At 42.1% G+C, this 15,936-nt stretch overlaps 1 protein-coding gene across 1 annotated transcript in view; it reads right to left on the reverse strand.

Moving 5' to 3' along the window:
- The window catches only part of LOC124777097 (protein takeout-like), a 117,592-nt gene that overhangs the window by 16,375 nt on the left and 85,281 nt on the right, over nucleotides 1–15,936 (reverse strand). The window contains exon 5 of the mRNA XM_047252378.1: nucleotides 2,967–3,116. Coding sequence (XP_047108334.1) covers nucleotides 2,967–3,116 — 150 coding nt within the window. The remainder of the gene's footprint in view (nucleotides 1–2,966; nucleotides 3,117–15,936) is intronic.

Consider the following 15,936-nt stretch of genomic DNA (forward strand, 5'->3'; position numbering starts at 1 on the left):
CACAATACTATTTGGCCCAAAAATTTGATTTTTACACGTCTTCTTGACTGATACCTTCCCCCCATAAATGACTTAATTTTGTTTCGATGTTCAACGCAGTTATTATGCAGCATTAAATGTAGTAAACCATTGCACGAAATTTTGAAGAGTTTGCAGAGGTAGAAGTCCATAGCGTTTACTTTCTGTATGGTCGATTTTAGTTGCCACAATAATGAGAATGAAATGTGGACAAGATACCTAAATTTCATATAAAATTTACTGTATAACAATATCTCATTTAATTTAAGTACGACATAGGTGTCGTACGTAATATTGAGAAATATTCCGTCTTTTGCGACTGTAATAAAAGTATTATTTACACCGGACGCGTTTGACTTTATTTTAAACCACTTCAATCAAGGAAAGGTATGGCACACACACAATGGTACTCATGTTCTCTTTCTCGTTTTTGTTTCACAGTCGCAGTTTTACCAATGGTACTGAAATATATTCCTCTTCTGCAATTGTAATAAGGGACTTATTTAGACCAGACGCGTTTCTCTCTTTTGAAGCATCTTCAGTGGACAGTATTTTGTCTCCTCCATTGCCAAGTCACCTTTCGTAGTTCTGTGCTGCGTTAACACAATATTCAACGTTTGTGTTGGCAGATCAGTGTTTTAGCAAATAAATGATGTTTGTGTGTGCCACACACAAAAATTATATTTGACATAGCTCAGAGCACTTCACTGATAGACGGTATATTCAAGTCCTAATGTTTTTGTAAGTCCACAGTTTTGTTTAATGTATTTTGTCCACTTCCTTTTGATTGATTGAAGTGCTTTAAAATAAAGCCAAACGTGCTCAGTGTAAGTAAAACTTTTGTTACAGTCGCGAAAGACGGAATATTTATCAATATTACATACGACACCTATGTGCTTCTTAAATGAGCTATTGTTATACAGTAAATTTTATATGAAATTTAGGTATCTTGTCCACATTTCATTCTCAACATTGTGGCAACTAAAATCGACCATACAGAAAGTATACTCTATGGACTTTTACCTCTGCAAACTCATCAAAATTTCGTGCAGTGGTTTACTATATTTAATGCTGCATAATAACTGCGTTTAACATCGAAACAAAATTAAGTCATTTATGGGGGAAGGTATCAGTCAAGAAGATGTGTAAAAATCTAATTTTTGGGCCAAATAGTTTTTGTGGAATCGATTGATAAGAGTGTCAAAGCAGTCGGAACACGATGTGTCTGCACAGGCGAGCAGTGCAGTGAGAAAATCGCGCACAGCGCGGAATGCAGGGAGCAAGTCTTTGTAGCAGCGAAAGGGTTAATGCGACCGTGGTGGCTTTACTTCATGAACTGCGCGCTCCCCCCTACACGTAAGCTTGCGAACTATGCTATACTATGGGGCTGCTCCTATTGGCGCGTGCGTCGTGTGCAACTGGCAACGCAGCAATCTCCCGCGTCTGGGCGGGCATGCGCGAGCCGCCAAGATAAAAGAATTGAACTATAACAGCCGTGTACCGCAAGTCTCTAGAGGAACGGAGGGTTCCAAATGATTGGAAAAGAGCACAGGTAGTCCCAGTCTTCAAGAAGGGTCGTCGAGCAGATGCGCAAAACTATAGACCTATATCTCTGACGTCGATCTGTTGTAGAATTTTAGAACATGTTTTTTGCTCGAGTATCATGTCGTTTTTGGAAACCCAGAATCTACTATGTAGGAATCAGCATGGATTCCGGAAACAGCGATCGTGTGAGACCCAACTCGCTTTATTTGTTCATGAGACCCAGAAAATATTAGATACAGGCTCCCAGGTAGATGCTATTTTTCTTGACTTCCGGAAGGCGTTCGATACAGTTCCGCACTGTCGCCTGATAAAAAAGTAAGAGCCTACGGAATATCAGACCAGCTGTGTGGCTGGATTGAAGAGTTGTTAGCAAACAGAACACAGCATGTTGTTATCAATGGAGAGACGTCTACAGACGTTAAAGTAACCTCTGGCGTGCCACAGGGGAGTGTTATGGGACCATTGCTTTTCACAATATATATAAATGACCTAGTAGATAGTGTCGGAAGTTCCATGCGGCTTTTCGCGGATGATGCTGTAGTATACAGAGAAGTTGCAGCATTAGAAAATTGTAGTGAAATGCAGGAACATCTGCAGCGGATAGGCACTTGGTGCAGGGAGTGGCAACTGTCCCTTAACACTGACAAATGTAATGTATTGCGAATACATAGAAAGAAGGATTCTTTATTGTATGATTATATGATAGCGGAACAAACACTGGTAGCAGTTACTTCTGTAAAATATCTGGGAGTATGCGTGCGGAACGATTTGAAGTGGAATGATCATATAAAATTAATTGTTGGTAAGGCGGGTACCAGGTTGAGATTCATTGGGAGAGTGCTTAGAGAATGTAGTCCATCAACAAAGGAGGTGGCTTACAAAACACTCGTTCGACCTATACTTGAGTATTGCTCATCAGTGTGGGATCCGTACCAGATCGGTTTGACGGAGGAGATAGAGAATATCCAAAGAAGAGCGGCGCGTTTCGTCACAGGGTTATTTGGTAACCGTGATAGCGTTACGGAGATGTTTAATAAACTCAAGTGGCAGACTCTGCAAGAGAGGCGCTCTGCATCGCGGTGTAGCTTGCTCGCCAGGTTTCGAGAGGGTGCGTTTCTGGATGAGGTATCGAATATATTGCTTCCCCCTACTTATACCTCCCGAGGAGATCACGAATGTAAAATTAGAGAGATTCGAGCACGCACGGAGGCTTTCAGACAGTCGTTCTTCCCGCGAACCATACGCGACTGGAAGAGGAAAGGGAGGTAATGACAGTGGCACGTAAAGTGCCCTCCGCCACACACCGTTGGATGGCTTGCGGAGTATAAATGTAGATGTAGATGTAGATGAAGTACACAGTACTTTCATCACGTTGTCACGGAGCAAGATAATTAGTGACTCACCTAACACCTTGTTGCCGTTGAACAGGTTGTAGAGGTGGATGTGCATGGATGCGACGGTGAAGTCGACCTTCATGGTGACGATGCGCACCACATCGCGGCCACGAACGCTTTCCACCACATACCTCGTGGACACCGTCGTTGTCGTATTGCCTGAAAGAACAGTAGGAACGTGTTATTTCTATAGCTTCCGTCAGTCTTTGAACACAGGGGGAATAAGAAGCACTGGAGGCGGATACTGCACACAAAAGTTACACTTGTAGCACACACTTTGTTCGTGAAAGAAGACTGTACGAATTTGTCACGTTAGAAACACAAAACACATTTTCAAAATGCTCGCCGCTCGCTTTCACACACGCGTGTAGTTGTCGAGTGACTGAGTGTTCCATCTGTACAAACGACTGTGCCGAAGTGCATACTTTAATGCTACGTTGAATGTTTTCCAGATAAACAATTGCTTTAGATGACACTCCATACGCTCGAGATCGGGAAACGTGCTATCTATCACCAAAGACACCATTGATTATGCAACTGAAATACTCTGGATCTCTGCTTTGCATTAACACGAACTGCTACTTATTGGGAAGGGCAAGGGTCTCCGGTTTGTAGTCTGATCTGTACCATAAGGATTTTCAACTGGCTACCAACAATGACTGAAAAAGTCTACCATTTCATCTCTTCCAAATGTTGACTCATCTGTACATAAGACAGAAGATAAAGTTAAATAACAGCTCATCGGGGAAAGTTCTCCAATGGATCTTGCACACACTGAAAATTAGATGGACGAATGAACTGCCCGTAATGTGCTCTCCCTGATATGTATCGCTTCCTACAGCGATGTGTCGTTTGTTGATACACAACCCATATTCTTCGTCAGCCTGCAGAACGCACTCTATCTGGTCACGAATACGAATGAGTCTTGATATAACCCAATCCATAATTTGTCGTGCTATTAACCCATGTCTCAGTAACATATGCAGTGATTATTTTCGATGCGTACGTAAATATTACATGTAGAAAGTACGGACAATTTGCAAAGGAAAATTCGTCTTTTTTACCGACGGCTGAGTGAACAATTAATATGAAAGTTTTTTTTGTATACACAAACAGTTTTTGGGCGGAAATGGCATGCACAGTTATCGAATAGGCAGTCTGAATAAGCAGCCGTGCGCGACGAGTCTTGATAATTTGTTTAGTGGATATAGCAGGTGAGTTTTCCGTGACGCATCACAATGCTCTCTGCTAGTGAATGCAAACCTGCAACTGGAATAGGAAATCTAAGAAACAGAAGGCAAATAGCGTGTTCATTTCAGCTAATAACGGTTTTCGTGTAATCTTTCTCGAACTCAGTTACTGGATCTTCACTTTGTCATATCGTATGAAGCAAACATGAATTATTTTGTCACTATAAATTCCGCATAAGTAATCCTACTTCACCGTATCTTTCTGCTGAGGCGTAGGATTCCCCTGTTACCAGATAAAAGCATCGTGTGCATTGGAAAAACCCTTCATGTGGAGAAGCCGCTTCATCAGGAAATGGGACGTTCTCCGGCAATGAGCCATCATTCATGTATGCTTGTCAGAACCATCTGATGGAAGCAGAAATTAATTTGCTTTTCAGAGTCTACAGGCACACGTTTTTGTAGATCCTGCCTATGATACGTATAGAACAGAAAACGGGGTCCTCTGTATCGATTTGATATGTTTCAAATGCTTGCCCGTGGTTCTTCCTCTTCCATACCTAGCATGCCCTCTTCTTTCCTCAGATACGCGGCTTCTTCGTTGTTACATGACGCGGGGGATCCCTCCTTTCTTAAACGTATACCGACAGAAAAACTTTCATTTTTGGAAACCACCTCCTTGCATAGTCGAAACGCTGCTTCGCCGTTGCCGTCAACCAGACGTACATGTGTATGAATGTGCACTCCTTGCTTGAAAATTTCTGCATAACTAACGTCATTTCACGATTACTGGAAACAACTTTTGTTGTGAAGCTCACCTTCCTGCAGAATGACACAGGCGAAATACTGAATTCTCCCAGGAGCGCTGCCGGCCAAGCCTACAGGAAGTTCAGTGTTTCTAAGGTTTCGAGTCTCTTTGACTGTTGTATCACTGACACTTTAAGTGTAGTTTGCAGTTAACGTGCTTTGTTTAGAAAAAGGCAGATTCATTACATCAAGATAATGTGATCGCTTCACGTATGAACTACTTCATTCTATGTTCTTGCTACATGTCATTTGTGACGTACATAAAAGTAACAACAGCCGCGTAAATGTTTCTGAGACTTGGTACCAAGGAAGGCAGGATTGGGTTGCGATTGTGGGCTGGACCGAAATCAATTACTGTTGGTTAGTTTATTTTTCAGTCACGTACACTTTGCTTGGAAATAACAACAAATGAAAAGTGACAATAAACTAATAAGTGTTTCACGGCTGAAGGTCTTAATGACAACAAATTCAAACTCTTTCTCTGCTGAAGGCCCCAATAGTGATAATTTAAAACTGTTTCACGGCTGAAGGCCTGAACAGTAATCTTAAGAGCCAGTTAAACTGACTTCAATCAGCAATTACAGTTATTAAAATATTTTTAAAAGAACAGTCATCAAAATCTCACTGCTAGAATACAATTGTCTAATTAAAATTTTAAGACAAGTAACACCCATGGCTGAAGGCCTTAATGACAACGAAGTCAAACTCTTTCTTGTCTGAAGGCCCCAATAGCAATAATTAAAAAACTGTTTAACGGCTGAACGTCTGAACAGCAATCCTTTAAGAACCAGTTAACTTCTTCAACTTGCAATTACAGTTATTAAAGTATTTTTAAAGAACACTCATCAAAACCTCACTGCTAGAGTACAATTGTCTAATTAAAATTTTAAGACAAATAACACTCACTGCTGAAGGCCTTAATGACAACAAATGCAACTACCTCTCGCCTGAAGGCTCCAATAGTAATAATTTAAAACTGTTTCACGGCTGAAGGCCTGACTATCAATCCTTTTAAGAACCAGTTAAACATCTTAAAACTTAAAATTACATTCATTACAATATTTTAAAAAAAAACAGTCATCAAATCTGATCATATTAAGAGAGGGGGCCGCAGACGTTGCTCCAAGGATTGACCTGGGTGAATATCTCAAAACTTCGCAAGCGATGAGACAGGCAGCCAAGCGTTGCATTCACTTCACGAAACGGTAACTCAGACTAGTGGCAGTTTAAACGCGTGATCCATAGTCATTTGCCGAATCTACCTAACGTGCTATGACAAATGCAGTGATGGAATAACACACCCAAGCCGGAACCGGCATTTAGCACTACGTCTTCAGACTCCGGTGTTTAGAGCATCCAGAAGTACAAAGGAACCACTACTACCAGAGTAGGAAAAAAATAAAAAACACCACCTGGCCCACAAATCAAGGAAGCTGTTCAACTACACGCCTTACCGGACAGCAACGGCAAGGCGAGGAAAAGTACACTGCCGTAACATACACTAAGCTCCTGGGCAGGTAACTGGGACGTCAGCGACCACTAGGCAGGAAAAATACCACTGGTTGAATTTCACAAATAATAACGTATAGAATGCAACAATTAATCATAAGAAGTGGGGGAATACTAATTAGATTCGCCTTACCCAAACGCTCCACTCGCTCCTCTTCGTCTTGGCGACACTGCGAACAGCAACACGCAAGCAAATGGCGAGATCTCACAATGGCGAAGGTTTCACCACTTGAATAAAGGTTCACTCAACTTGAACTTTCTGGGTCCGGTTAACAACGAGGTTGTATCCCCTGCGACTACAGCCCTTCCATCCAGCAGTGCATGCGTGCCACCAGTGGCCCCGGCGCGTGCTCGTGCTGCACGGACCTGGCTGCTCGTCCGTCCCCAAACGAACTGCCGGCTCACACGACACAGAAACACCACAACGTCGCTCCACGGGTACTACCACCGTTACTAGATATCGATAACCACCGCTGCTGCCGCTAGCGGACGGATAACGCTTGCAAACCGAGTGGCGCCAGTGAACACAAGAAGAAGACGACAACCGTAACCATACCAACTAAACGATGCCAACCTAGCAACAGCTCCTACACGAGCAGCAGCACAGCTCAGTTGCTTTGCGTGGAAGATGATCCATGGGTTTTCCATATTTTTGTGTTGTCTGTACGTCGTTGATGGTCCATACAAAACAAGTACCGAAAAGTAATAGAAAATTTTAAGAACCCGCGCCATACGAGGGACTCGATTCTACGTCAAGATCTCCCCTTCACAAAGACCGATGAGGATCTTGTAGACAAACAAGTGAAATCGCAGGCCCTGCTTCCAGTACTTCCTCGATGGAGGAACTGGGCAGAAAGTCACTAACTCTCATAAGATCGATTGGCAGAGAAACAGTGGTCCGGCTTAGAAGACATAGAAAATGCGACTGTGCTAATCTCCTGGCTCTCCTTTACGACATCCAGTGAATCAATAAGCACAGTGGTCTGGCGGCATCACGAGGGTCTCCAGTACTCTCTGCAGTGTTTAGATACTTGGAAATAGGTGTACAGAAGATTGAAGAGTGACATTAATACTTTTAAGAAATATAATGTTAGTTTGATTGTTAGTGAAACAGGACGGTTGTAATATGGGGTCGCACGGGATACAAGAGAATGACAGAGACTGAGAAACACCAGTAGTTGTCATAGAGGTAGGAGTCTTCCCTATCAGCTGTCATCGCTCTTTCTCTGATGACCTTAAAAGAAAGAAACTGTGAAAGAGGTTATAGAGATCACATAATACAAATGCAAGGGGCAAGCCCCAAAGTCAGCTAACTAAGGGCTATTATTAAACAGTGGAATCGTGTCTATGAGATGCGTTTTGGTTTACATTTTTACCTGTCCTGCGTAGAATAGTGATACCTATTGGTCGGCGCTTTACAAGCATGATAAATTAAACCTTAAAATTACCTTTCGTGCAAGCTAGCCCTCATGCCAAAAGTCAGTTTTAACACTGTAATTTTCTAATATGCATAGTCCTTGCAAGGTATTGCACCAAGCACTTTAACTGGCAGAAAGAAAGTAGTTTTAGTATGGCCCAGATTTGGTCCCAAAATTTTACCGACTTGAGACATACAGCTACATACAAAACTATCAGTTGTAGGGATGCAGTAGCATGTTTAGCAAACAAATGAAGATGAAGCAATTGAAAGAAATTTCTTATTTTAGACAACGCACTGTAACAAGTCTCCAACTCCGCATATGTAGGGTGCGGTATCAACTTAAAAAACTATAATGATATTCATAACAAAATTATTAAAGTTCAGCACATGTATGGAACTATAAATAAAAACTTAAAAAATAAGATGAGGAAAGACACGAAATTAAAGTTTTAGAAGAAAAACGGCTTTGCCTCTCATTCTCAATGGCAGTTAGTCTTGAACTGAAAAACGAAACACAGAAGCGGCGTACAGTCGGCTGAAATGGTCTTTTTAAGAACAGTCAAATGTTACTCAGGGAGGGATCTTATAAGAAATAAGAAATACGGGAAGAAATAAAAATATTTAACTTACCCGACAACGTGGAAGCAACAACCTATGGAAGAAGACAGAAGTTTAGTGACTGTAAACAACTACAAGCCTTTAGGTACAAAAGAGACGTTGGAAGACCTAGGAAAAGGTGATCTTAAAATCGAGAAGTTGGAACAGGCATATTGCGTAATTCTCGAAATGAAGAAGAAGAAGAAAATAAACATAATGCAGCATGATGATGATGTGCCATACTCTGAGGAGCGTAGGGGACGATGCGGGAGACCTGCACCACCGACTAGGCAAGGTCCTAGCGGAGGTTGTTTGCCATTGCTTTTCCTCCGACCATAACGGGAATGAATGATGATGAAGACGACACAACAACACCCAGTCATCTCGGGGCAGGTAAAAATCCCTGACCCCGTCGGGAATCGAACCCGGGACCCCGTAGGTGGGAAGCGAGAACGCTACCGCAATACCAAGAGCTGCGGACATGAGGTAACATACTCGCCCCGTACTACTTGCAATACACGATTTCCTTGGCACCTCTAATGATATAAAAGAAAATAACCAGAAGAACGGAATGTGAAGAAAAAGAAGTAAATACCATTGTTTACGTAATTCATTGGGTAACAAGTAAAGGAATTTCACCGATCTTTCCTGTGAGTATTTCCTCTTACATTGTAAACACGTGTAGCTGAGAGTATTACGTAAAGGAAGAACGGCGTAAGCTACACCCTTGGTATTCTACTTAGATACAGCGGCATGGATCTAACTGCAGATTGTATTTTTGGGGATGGTTGGAAATTGCATTTATCGTATTATCTGTCGTCGTGGGTGTCCTGTAAACGTTAAAAACGTCGCAATGGTAGACTTTTCTTAAGGTCTCTTGTCTAATGTACTCGATTTATTTCTTTATGAGTGTTGTAATCAGTTATGAGGTTCATCTACCAGCATACTATGTCATTCGTTTCTCCTACTCGGTTCACTGTTTGAATAGTATTCTTGAAATAAGTCAATCCAGAAATAGAACTTCTTCCTGAACGCGAGCGACTGCTACGGTCGCAGGTTCGAATCCTGCCTCGGGCATGGATGTGTGTGATGTCCTTAGGTTAGTTAGGTTTAAGTAGTTCTAAGTTCTAGGGGACTGATGACCTCAGATGTTAAAAAGTCCCATAGTGCTCAGAGCCATTTTCTTCCTGAACGTAACAATCCAAGCTATATTCAAAATCCGTTGAGATACCAACTTCAATACTTAAGATTTACCATACTGTTTTCTTCTAAAAGTTTCATGATTATATTAACAGCTACACAGGCTACAAGCTTTCTTCGTCAAAGAATAGCCGTGCTGTTGTTCATGAAATTTTAATGTCTTGTAAATAATTTATTAGCTGAGTAGTGTTTCTTACTGTTCTGTAGTCACTAAGTCTGTAATCCTGAATGAAAAGCGTTTGCTTTTGTTTTAACAAAAGGTATGTAGGGGACTCCCTGAAATTAACTAATGCAGTGATTGATTTGTCTACCTCAGGTTAGCATGTTAGATGTTTTGTGTTACTTAAGTGCAACTTTTTTATGTTTTCATAAACTGCATACCTGAAGGAGATTAAAACCGGCGCTGAAGATGATATTTCACGCAATATGTACAAACAAACAGCACATCCCAATGTACGCAGGGAACAAATGACGAAAAGAACACTGTCAATAAGTTGGTAAATGAGTTGTCTTTGGATCTTAAACAGAATTGTAAAATATGTGTTATTTTCAGATGAATGACAGTTTAACTGGATAAAACTGAACCCGTTTGGTGTACAAAAAAGGGAATTACTATCTGCATAAATATACGAACCAAATTATAACGTTCTACTATTTGGGGTGTGGAATTTCAGATGTTTGAAAGTGGTAGGGAAGCTAGAAAATCTGGAAAAGGGAAGTGCTATGGCTCAATATAGATATAGCGAGGGTCAGTAACGTGAAATGGAAAGAAGACAAGGATTTCTGGTCATATGAGTATGGGGTAATATCAAAAGCAGCAGAAAATGGTATAACGGAAGTGGGATTCGTTATGAATAGGAAGGTAGGGCAGAGAGTGAGTTAGTGGGAACAGTTTAGTGAACACTGTTGTCGTCATCAAAATCAACAGCAAACCAACACAAAGATAATTTAGGTGTTTGTGCCCACGTGGCAAGGCGAAGATGGTTATTATTTTCACCGTACTCGCTGCACGAGTATGCTTCGACAAAATTCTGGCACGCATATCTTTTGCACATATTGCCACTAATCTCTCTGGTCTCTTTTCCCTCCTAACACAGCAGTAGCATCTTCCATGACGACTAGTTTCTTTTGGTGCTGTAGGAGGAGATTCAGCTTTCGATAAACCCAAAATTTCCGTGGTACAGATCTTGATGTTTGTTGAAGTATTTAGTTAGTTGACCTTCAGTGCCAAATAATCATGCAACAGTTCTTTGATAAGAACTTTTAGACAGTCTTTTCTGCGAATGGTTGAAACACATGGAAGCTACACCATCACTTGAAGGAGATTCCAAGACGGCACAGAAAACATGCGCATAAGGCCCAAATAAAAGATCAAGAAAGCTAATTGGGAAGAACTCCATCCTTGGGAGATAGAATAGATGTTAAACTTCAAGAACTGACAGTGACTATACATAGAGCAATGGAGGCATCGATACCTATCAGCAGAGATCATTCTAAAGGAGTACCTTGCATATGGACAGAGGCGCTGCAGAAATTAAGATGCGAAACAAGAAGAGCTAGGAAGCTATACCGGACGAGCATGACTCAAGAAGAATTATAGAACACAAATGTAATGCGAGCCTCCACGAACTTGAGGAATGGTGTCGAAGTGTTAGGTTGCCACTAGCACCTCACAAAACAACATTTGCCCTGCTGAAAGGTAACCTAATAAGAAACCCTAAAATAAAATAAAATTATATAACGATTAGAAGAAGCGCAGTAACTAGATATCTAGGGGTATTTCTCGACGAACGTCGTAACTTTGCACATCGTGTAGAAGATACAGGCAGGAAAGGTACCAGTGTAATGAATAAAATTATAACCATTGCAAATATCAAACTTCGGTTTCCCTTGAAGACAGAGTATACGACCAATCTATATTGCATCAGCTGTAGGATATGGGCTCATAGACTGCTGCTGGAGAAGCCAGCGTGCTTCTAAGCACCATGCCGAATGGTTAGTAATTCTAGGAAAATGCCCACTGGACTTGGAAATTAGGAAAAGGGGAGCCTTTACTGGTTAAAGAAAGGTAATCGAATGAAAATACGAAGGCTGCTTGGAACCGAGGCCAGTTCGAAAAAGGCAATAAAAGATCGCATATTACAACTGTGGCAAAATGAATGGGACACTTCAGGCACTCGCAGGAGAACATATGAATTTCTCCCTGACATCAGAGAGAGATTAAAAATTGGATTTCTTAACCCATCGAATGGACTGATACATTACCTGACTGGCCATGGCCCTTATGCCACGTGTCTGGACAAAATCAGAAGACAGATGAATGATAGCTGCCCGTGCGGCAATGTGGGCACACCAGAACACACATTGTGGGACTCCGCGCTCTATGAAGATGCAGCAGGTTATGGACGTCAGGTGATAAGGATGTAGGATCCCAAAAAAATGGTTCAAATGGCTCTGAGCACTATGGGACTTAACATCTGTGGTCATCAGTCCCCTAGAACTTAGAACTACATAAACCTAACTAACCTAAGGACACCACACACATCCATGCCCGAGGCAGGATTCGAATCTGCGACCGTAGCAGTCGCGCGGTTCCGGACTGAGCGCCTAGAACCGCTAGACCACCGCGGCCGGCGATGTAGGATCCCAAAGCAGCACTAAAGAGTGAGTCGACCTGGCGCATCATGGACGATACTGTAGGCGCAGTATCCAGGAAGGCCAAGGAAGACTTCACGGAGCATTCAACCATAAGTCGTCACACTACCGTCTTGGCTGGACAACATTATCTGCAGATGGAGAGAAGATGACTGAGGTTGGCGACCACTAAGTGAAATCTTGTACCAAGAATCCACATTGCGTTGGTGCAAGTGATCATGGAAGTGTGGACTTTAGGAAGTAACAGTGACAGGCGGAATTACTCGCTACAGTGGAAACGCTGCTGACGTGCTGCCCCACGCCCAAGGAATCCATCAGGCTATCTCTTTTGACTGGGGTACCATGAGGGCGGATCCAGTAGCGGGAACAACCACGCACAAGTTAAATGCACTAAAATAACTGAAGAAACAGAGAACAAATTCTAGTGCTTGAAGTAGATTAGTACTTGGGTAAATCGTTAAGGCATTTAATGGAGTTTTGCAGTAGTAGAAGTAGTTGTAGTGTTTTTTAATCTCTCTCTTTTTTTTAAAACAAATATTAGGTAACAAAAATAAATACTTAATAGGTAACTTATAACTATCCGAGGAAATGCGATTTGTATGGCGTATTTTAGCTTTTTAGACAAGAGGCTGTCATTATGAAGAATAAATAAATAAAAATATACAGATCAGGAAAGGATGGTTAGGTTAGTGTCCTTTATTTATTTTGGTTGGGAAACTGAAGTAGAGATCGGTCCTAATTACTTAATTAATCATAAAGGTCGTGCCTAATTACACATAGCACTCACGACCAAATAGTCTACAGATGCAATGCAATTAGCTCTATTTTTTGCATGTCTGTGTCCATGAGTGTGTTGTGGATGGCTCCAATAAAAGCGTCCCTGTCCTCTGGCTGGTTGATCGACCACACATTAATACCCAAAACGGTGTCTAGAGGGTGATCCGCAATGCAGTACATCTGGGATAGGGTTCGAAGATGGATCTCCTAGCGAGAGGACTGGATGAAATTTATGGCAGCCATCTATGACATTCGCCTACACACATACAGAAAATAGAGCAAATGCACTGCATCTGTAGACTATATGATTGTGAGTGACAGGGTTCTTTTGACTGCAGTGCTATACTATATCATCCAACAAATGTGGCGTTCCATCCAATGGACATCTAGCACACAAAGTAGCGGAATTGCGTTGATTATGTACTGTCACCGTGGATCTTTAAGAGTATAAAAGATGTGATAGGCGCAGCAGGATGCCTTGGTATTTTGTTGTTACTGTAGAATCTAGGCAATATTGTTACAAAATGTCGGTAATACAACTTCCATCGAAGATGTTATGCTCTTTAGCAGGATGAATTTAAATGTGCTTACATCCCGTACCGAATGGTTTTGCGAAGAGCCTTTCTCTATTTGCGGGGCTCTAGCACTGTCGAAAATAACGTACAAATCGTTCAAATCCAGACTTCGCGGCTGGTAACATGTATGCATAGTCTCTATATGTTTGCATGTAGAGCTGCCAGTGGCAGACAGTTGCGGTTCGAAAACATAACTTGCTAATTGTTCGTCTATAAATTACCTTGCCTGGTTTGCGCGCTCTGTAGGTACGGGGAAGGGAAACTCTCACGTTCCAGAATGCCAATTGCAGTCGACACATTGCTAGGATGAAACTGCTGTATTGTTCTACACATGAGCAAAACTACCTAACATCAGACCAGGACTTCCTCGTGCAAGAGGAATGCTACCAGAGCCATGGTAATGCTACTGTAAACAGCAACAACACCATTACATCTCCTTTGGCTACTGATTGTGATGGTCACTCCTTCATAAGAAATTGCTGCTTTTTCGTGGGAATTTTCGTGAAGCAGGGCGTGGGTAGTACCTCAGTGTATCAGCCATGGAAAATATTCATTTCGTTTTCTCCTCACTCTATTTCCTAGTGAGACACAGCCGCATCTGTCAAAACCGATACCACGACTAATAATAAGCACGACTGACGTGGGACGTGTGATTGAGAGTACATACGTTTCTGACTTAAAAAGACGTATAAAATCCATTAATTTCCTAAGATACAGAACAGCAGTCTCCTGACTTCGTTCTACCTACTTTATAAGCAGCCCAAGTGGCTGATATACACTGACTATGCTTTCCTAGGACACCAGAATAGTGTAGAAAAAAGTAATCTTATCATTTTAAAGCCTCACACTTGCATGATCATTGTATGTCTGAAGTTGGACAAATATATCCTTTATTAGAGTATTAAGAGCGTTGCATTCTGCATGACTAATACATCGGAAACCATATGGCTTCACCAATATAGCATTTTAAGGTGCAGAACCGTGTAGCCGTAAATGTGTGTTTATGCTCTACAATCATTTCTCTCATGCCTGTACCTTCCTGGTACTGACTCCAGTAGAACAATACTTCAGAACCGATAGCACAGTTTATTTACGTGTAATGTTTCAAACTCCATCCGTCTGGAGCTCCATCATGTATAAACCACACGTTTCTTCTTCACTGTCTGTTATATCACTGCAACACTCTCATGTCTACTATACACTGATAAGAGGTGCTACCAAATGGTTCAAATGGCTCTGAGCACTATGGGACTTAACAGCTATGGTCATCAGTCCCCTAGAACTTAGAACCACTTAAACCTAACTAACCTAAGGACATCACACAACACCTAGGCATCACGAGGCAGAGAAAATCCCTGACCCCGCCGGGAATCGAACCCGGGAACCCGGGCGAGGGAAGCGAGAACGCTACCGCACGACCACGAGCTGCGGCCAGGTGCTACCCTCCACGACATCCACGGATCTGGAGATATCTTGTGCATTTGGATGCGTACCGTGGGTAAGATTGGTGTTGCAGAAAGGATTGGTCAAGGACAATGTTGGAGAGATCTGTCCTACGAATGTGCGAATTCTCTGATGGCCAGTCGTAATCGTAAATTCTGCACTTTGATTGATGTGCTGTACCGGTATAGGATGCTGCCTGGTATACTTTGATGTATATGACCGAATTACCTACTGCACAGTCATCTATCTGCACTCGTAATCTAGTATATGGCACTTGCAAAGCAGTGGAGGGGTGATTTAGCGATGATACAGAAACTGGAAAGCATTCTGCTGTGTCACTGGCTGCCGCTGAAATTATGGAACAACTAGTACAGCCTGATGTATATGACCAATGGAAAAAAATGGCTCTGAGCACTATGGGACTCAACTGCTGAGGTCATTAGTCCCCTAGAACTTAGAACTAGCTAAACCTAACTAACCTAAGGACATCACAAACATCAATTCCCGAGGCAGGATTCGAACCTGCGACCGTAGCGGTCTTGCGGTTCCAGACTGCAGCGCCTTTAACGGCACGGCCACTTCGGCCGGCTGACCAATGGACGTAGTGCACAGACATCTATCTGCATTCGCAATCTAGTGTATGGTGTATATGACCGAATGGATGTATTGCACCTTCATCCACCTGCATTCTCAAACTAGTATATGGTAGTACCAAAATAGTCAAAATGGTTCAAATGACTCTGAGCACTATGGGACTTAACATCTGAGGTCATCAGTACTCTAGAACTTAGATCTACTTAAACCTAACT

The sequence above is a fragment of the Schistocerca piceifrons genome, chromosome 2 (genome assembly GCF_021461385.2).
Source record: "Schistocerca piceifrons isolate TAMUIC-IGC-003096 chromosome 2, iqSchPice1.1, whole genome shotgun sequence".
NCBI classification, from domain to species: domain Eukaryota; kingdom Metazoa; phylum Arthropoda; class Insecta; order Orthoptera; family Acrididae; genus Schistocerca; species Schistocerca piceifrons.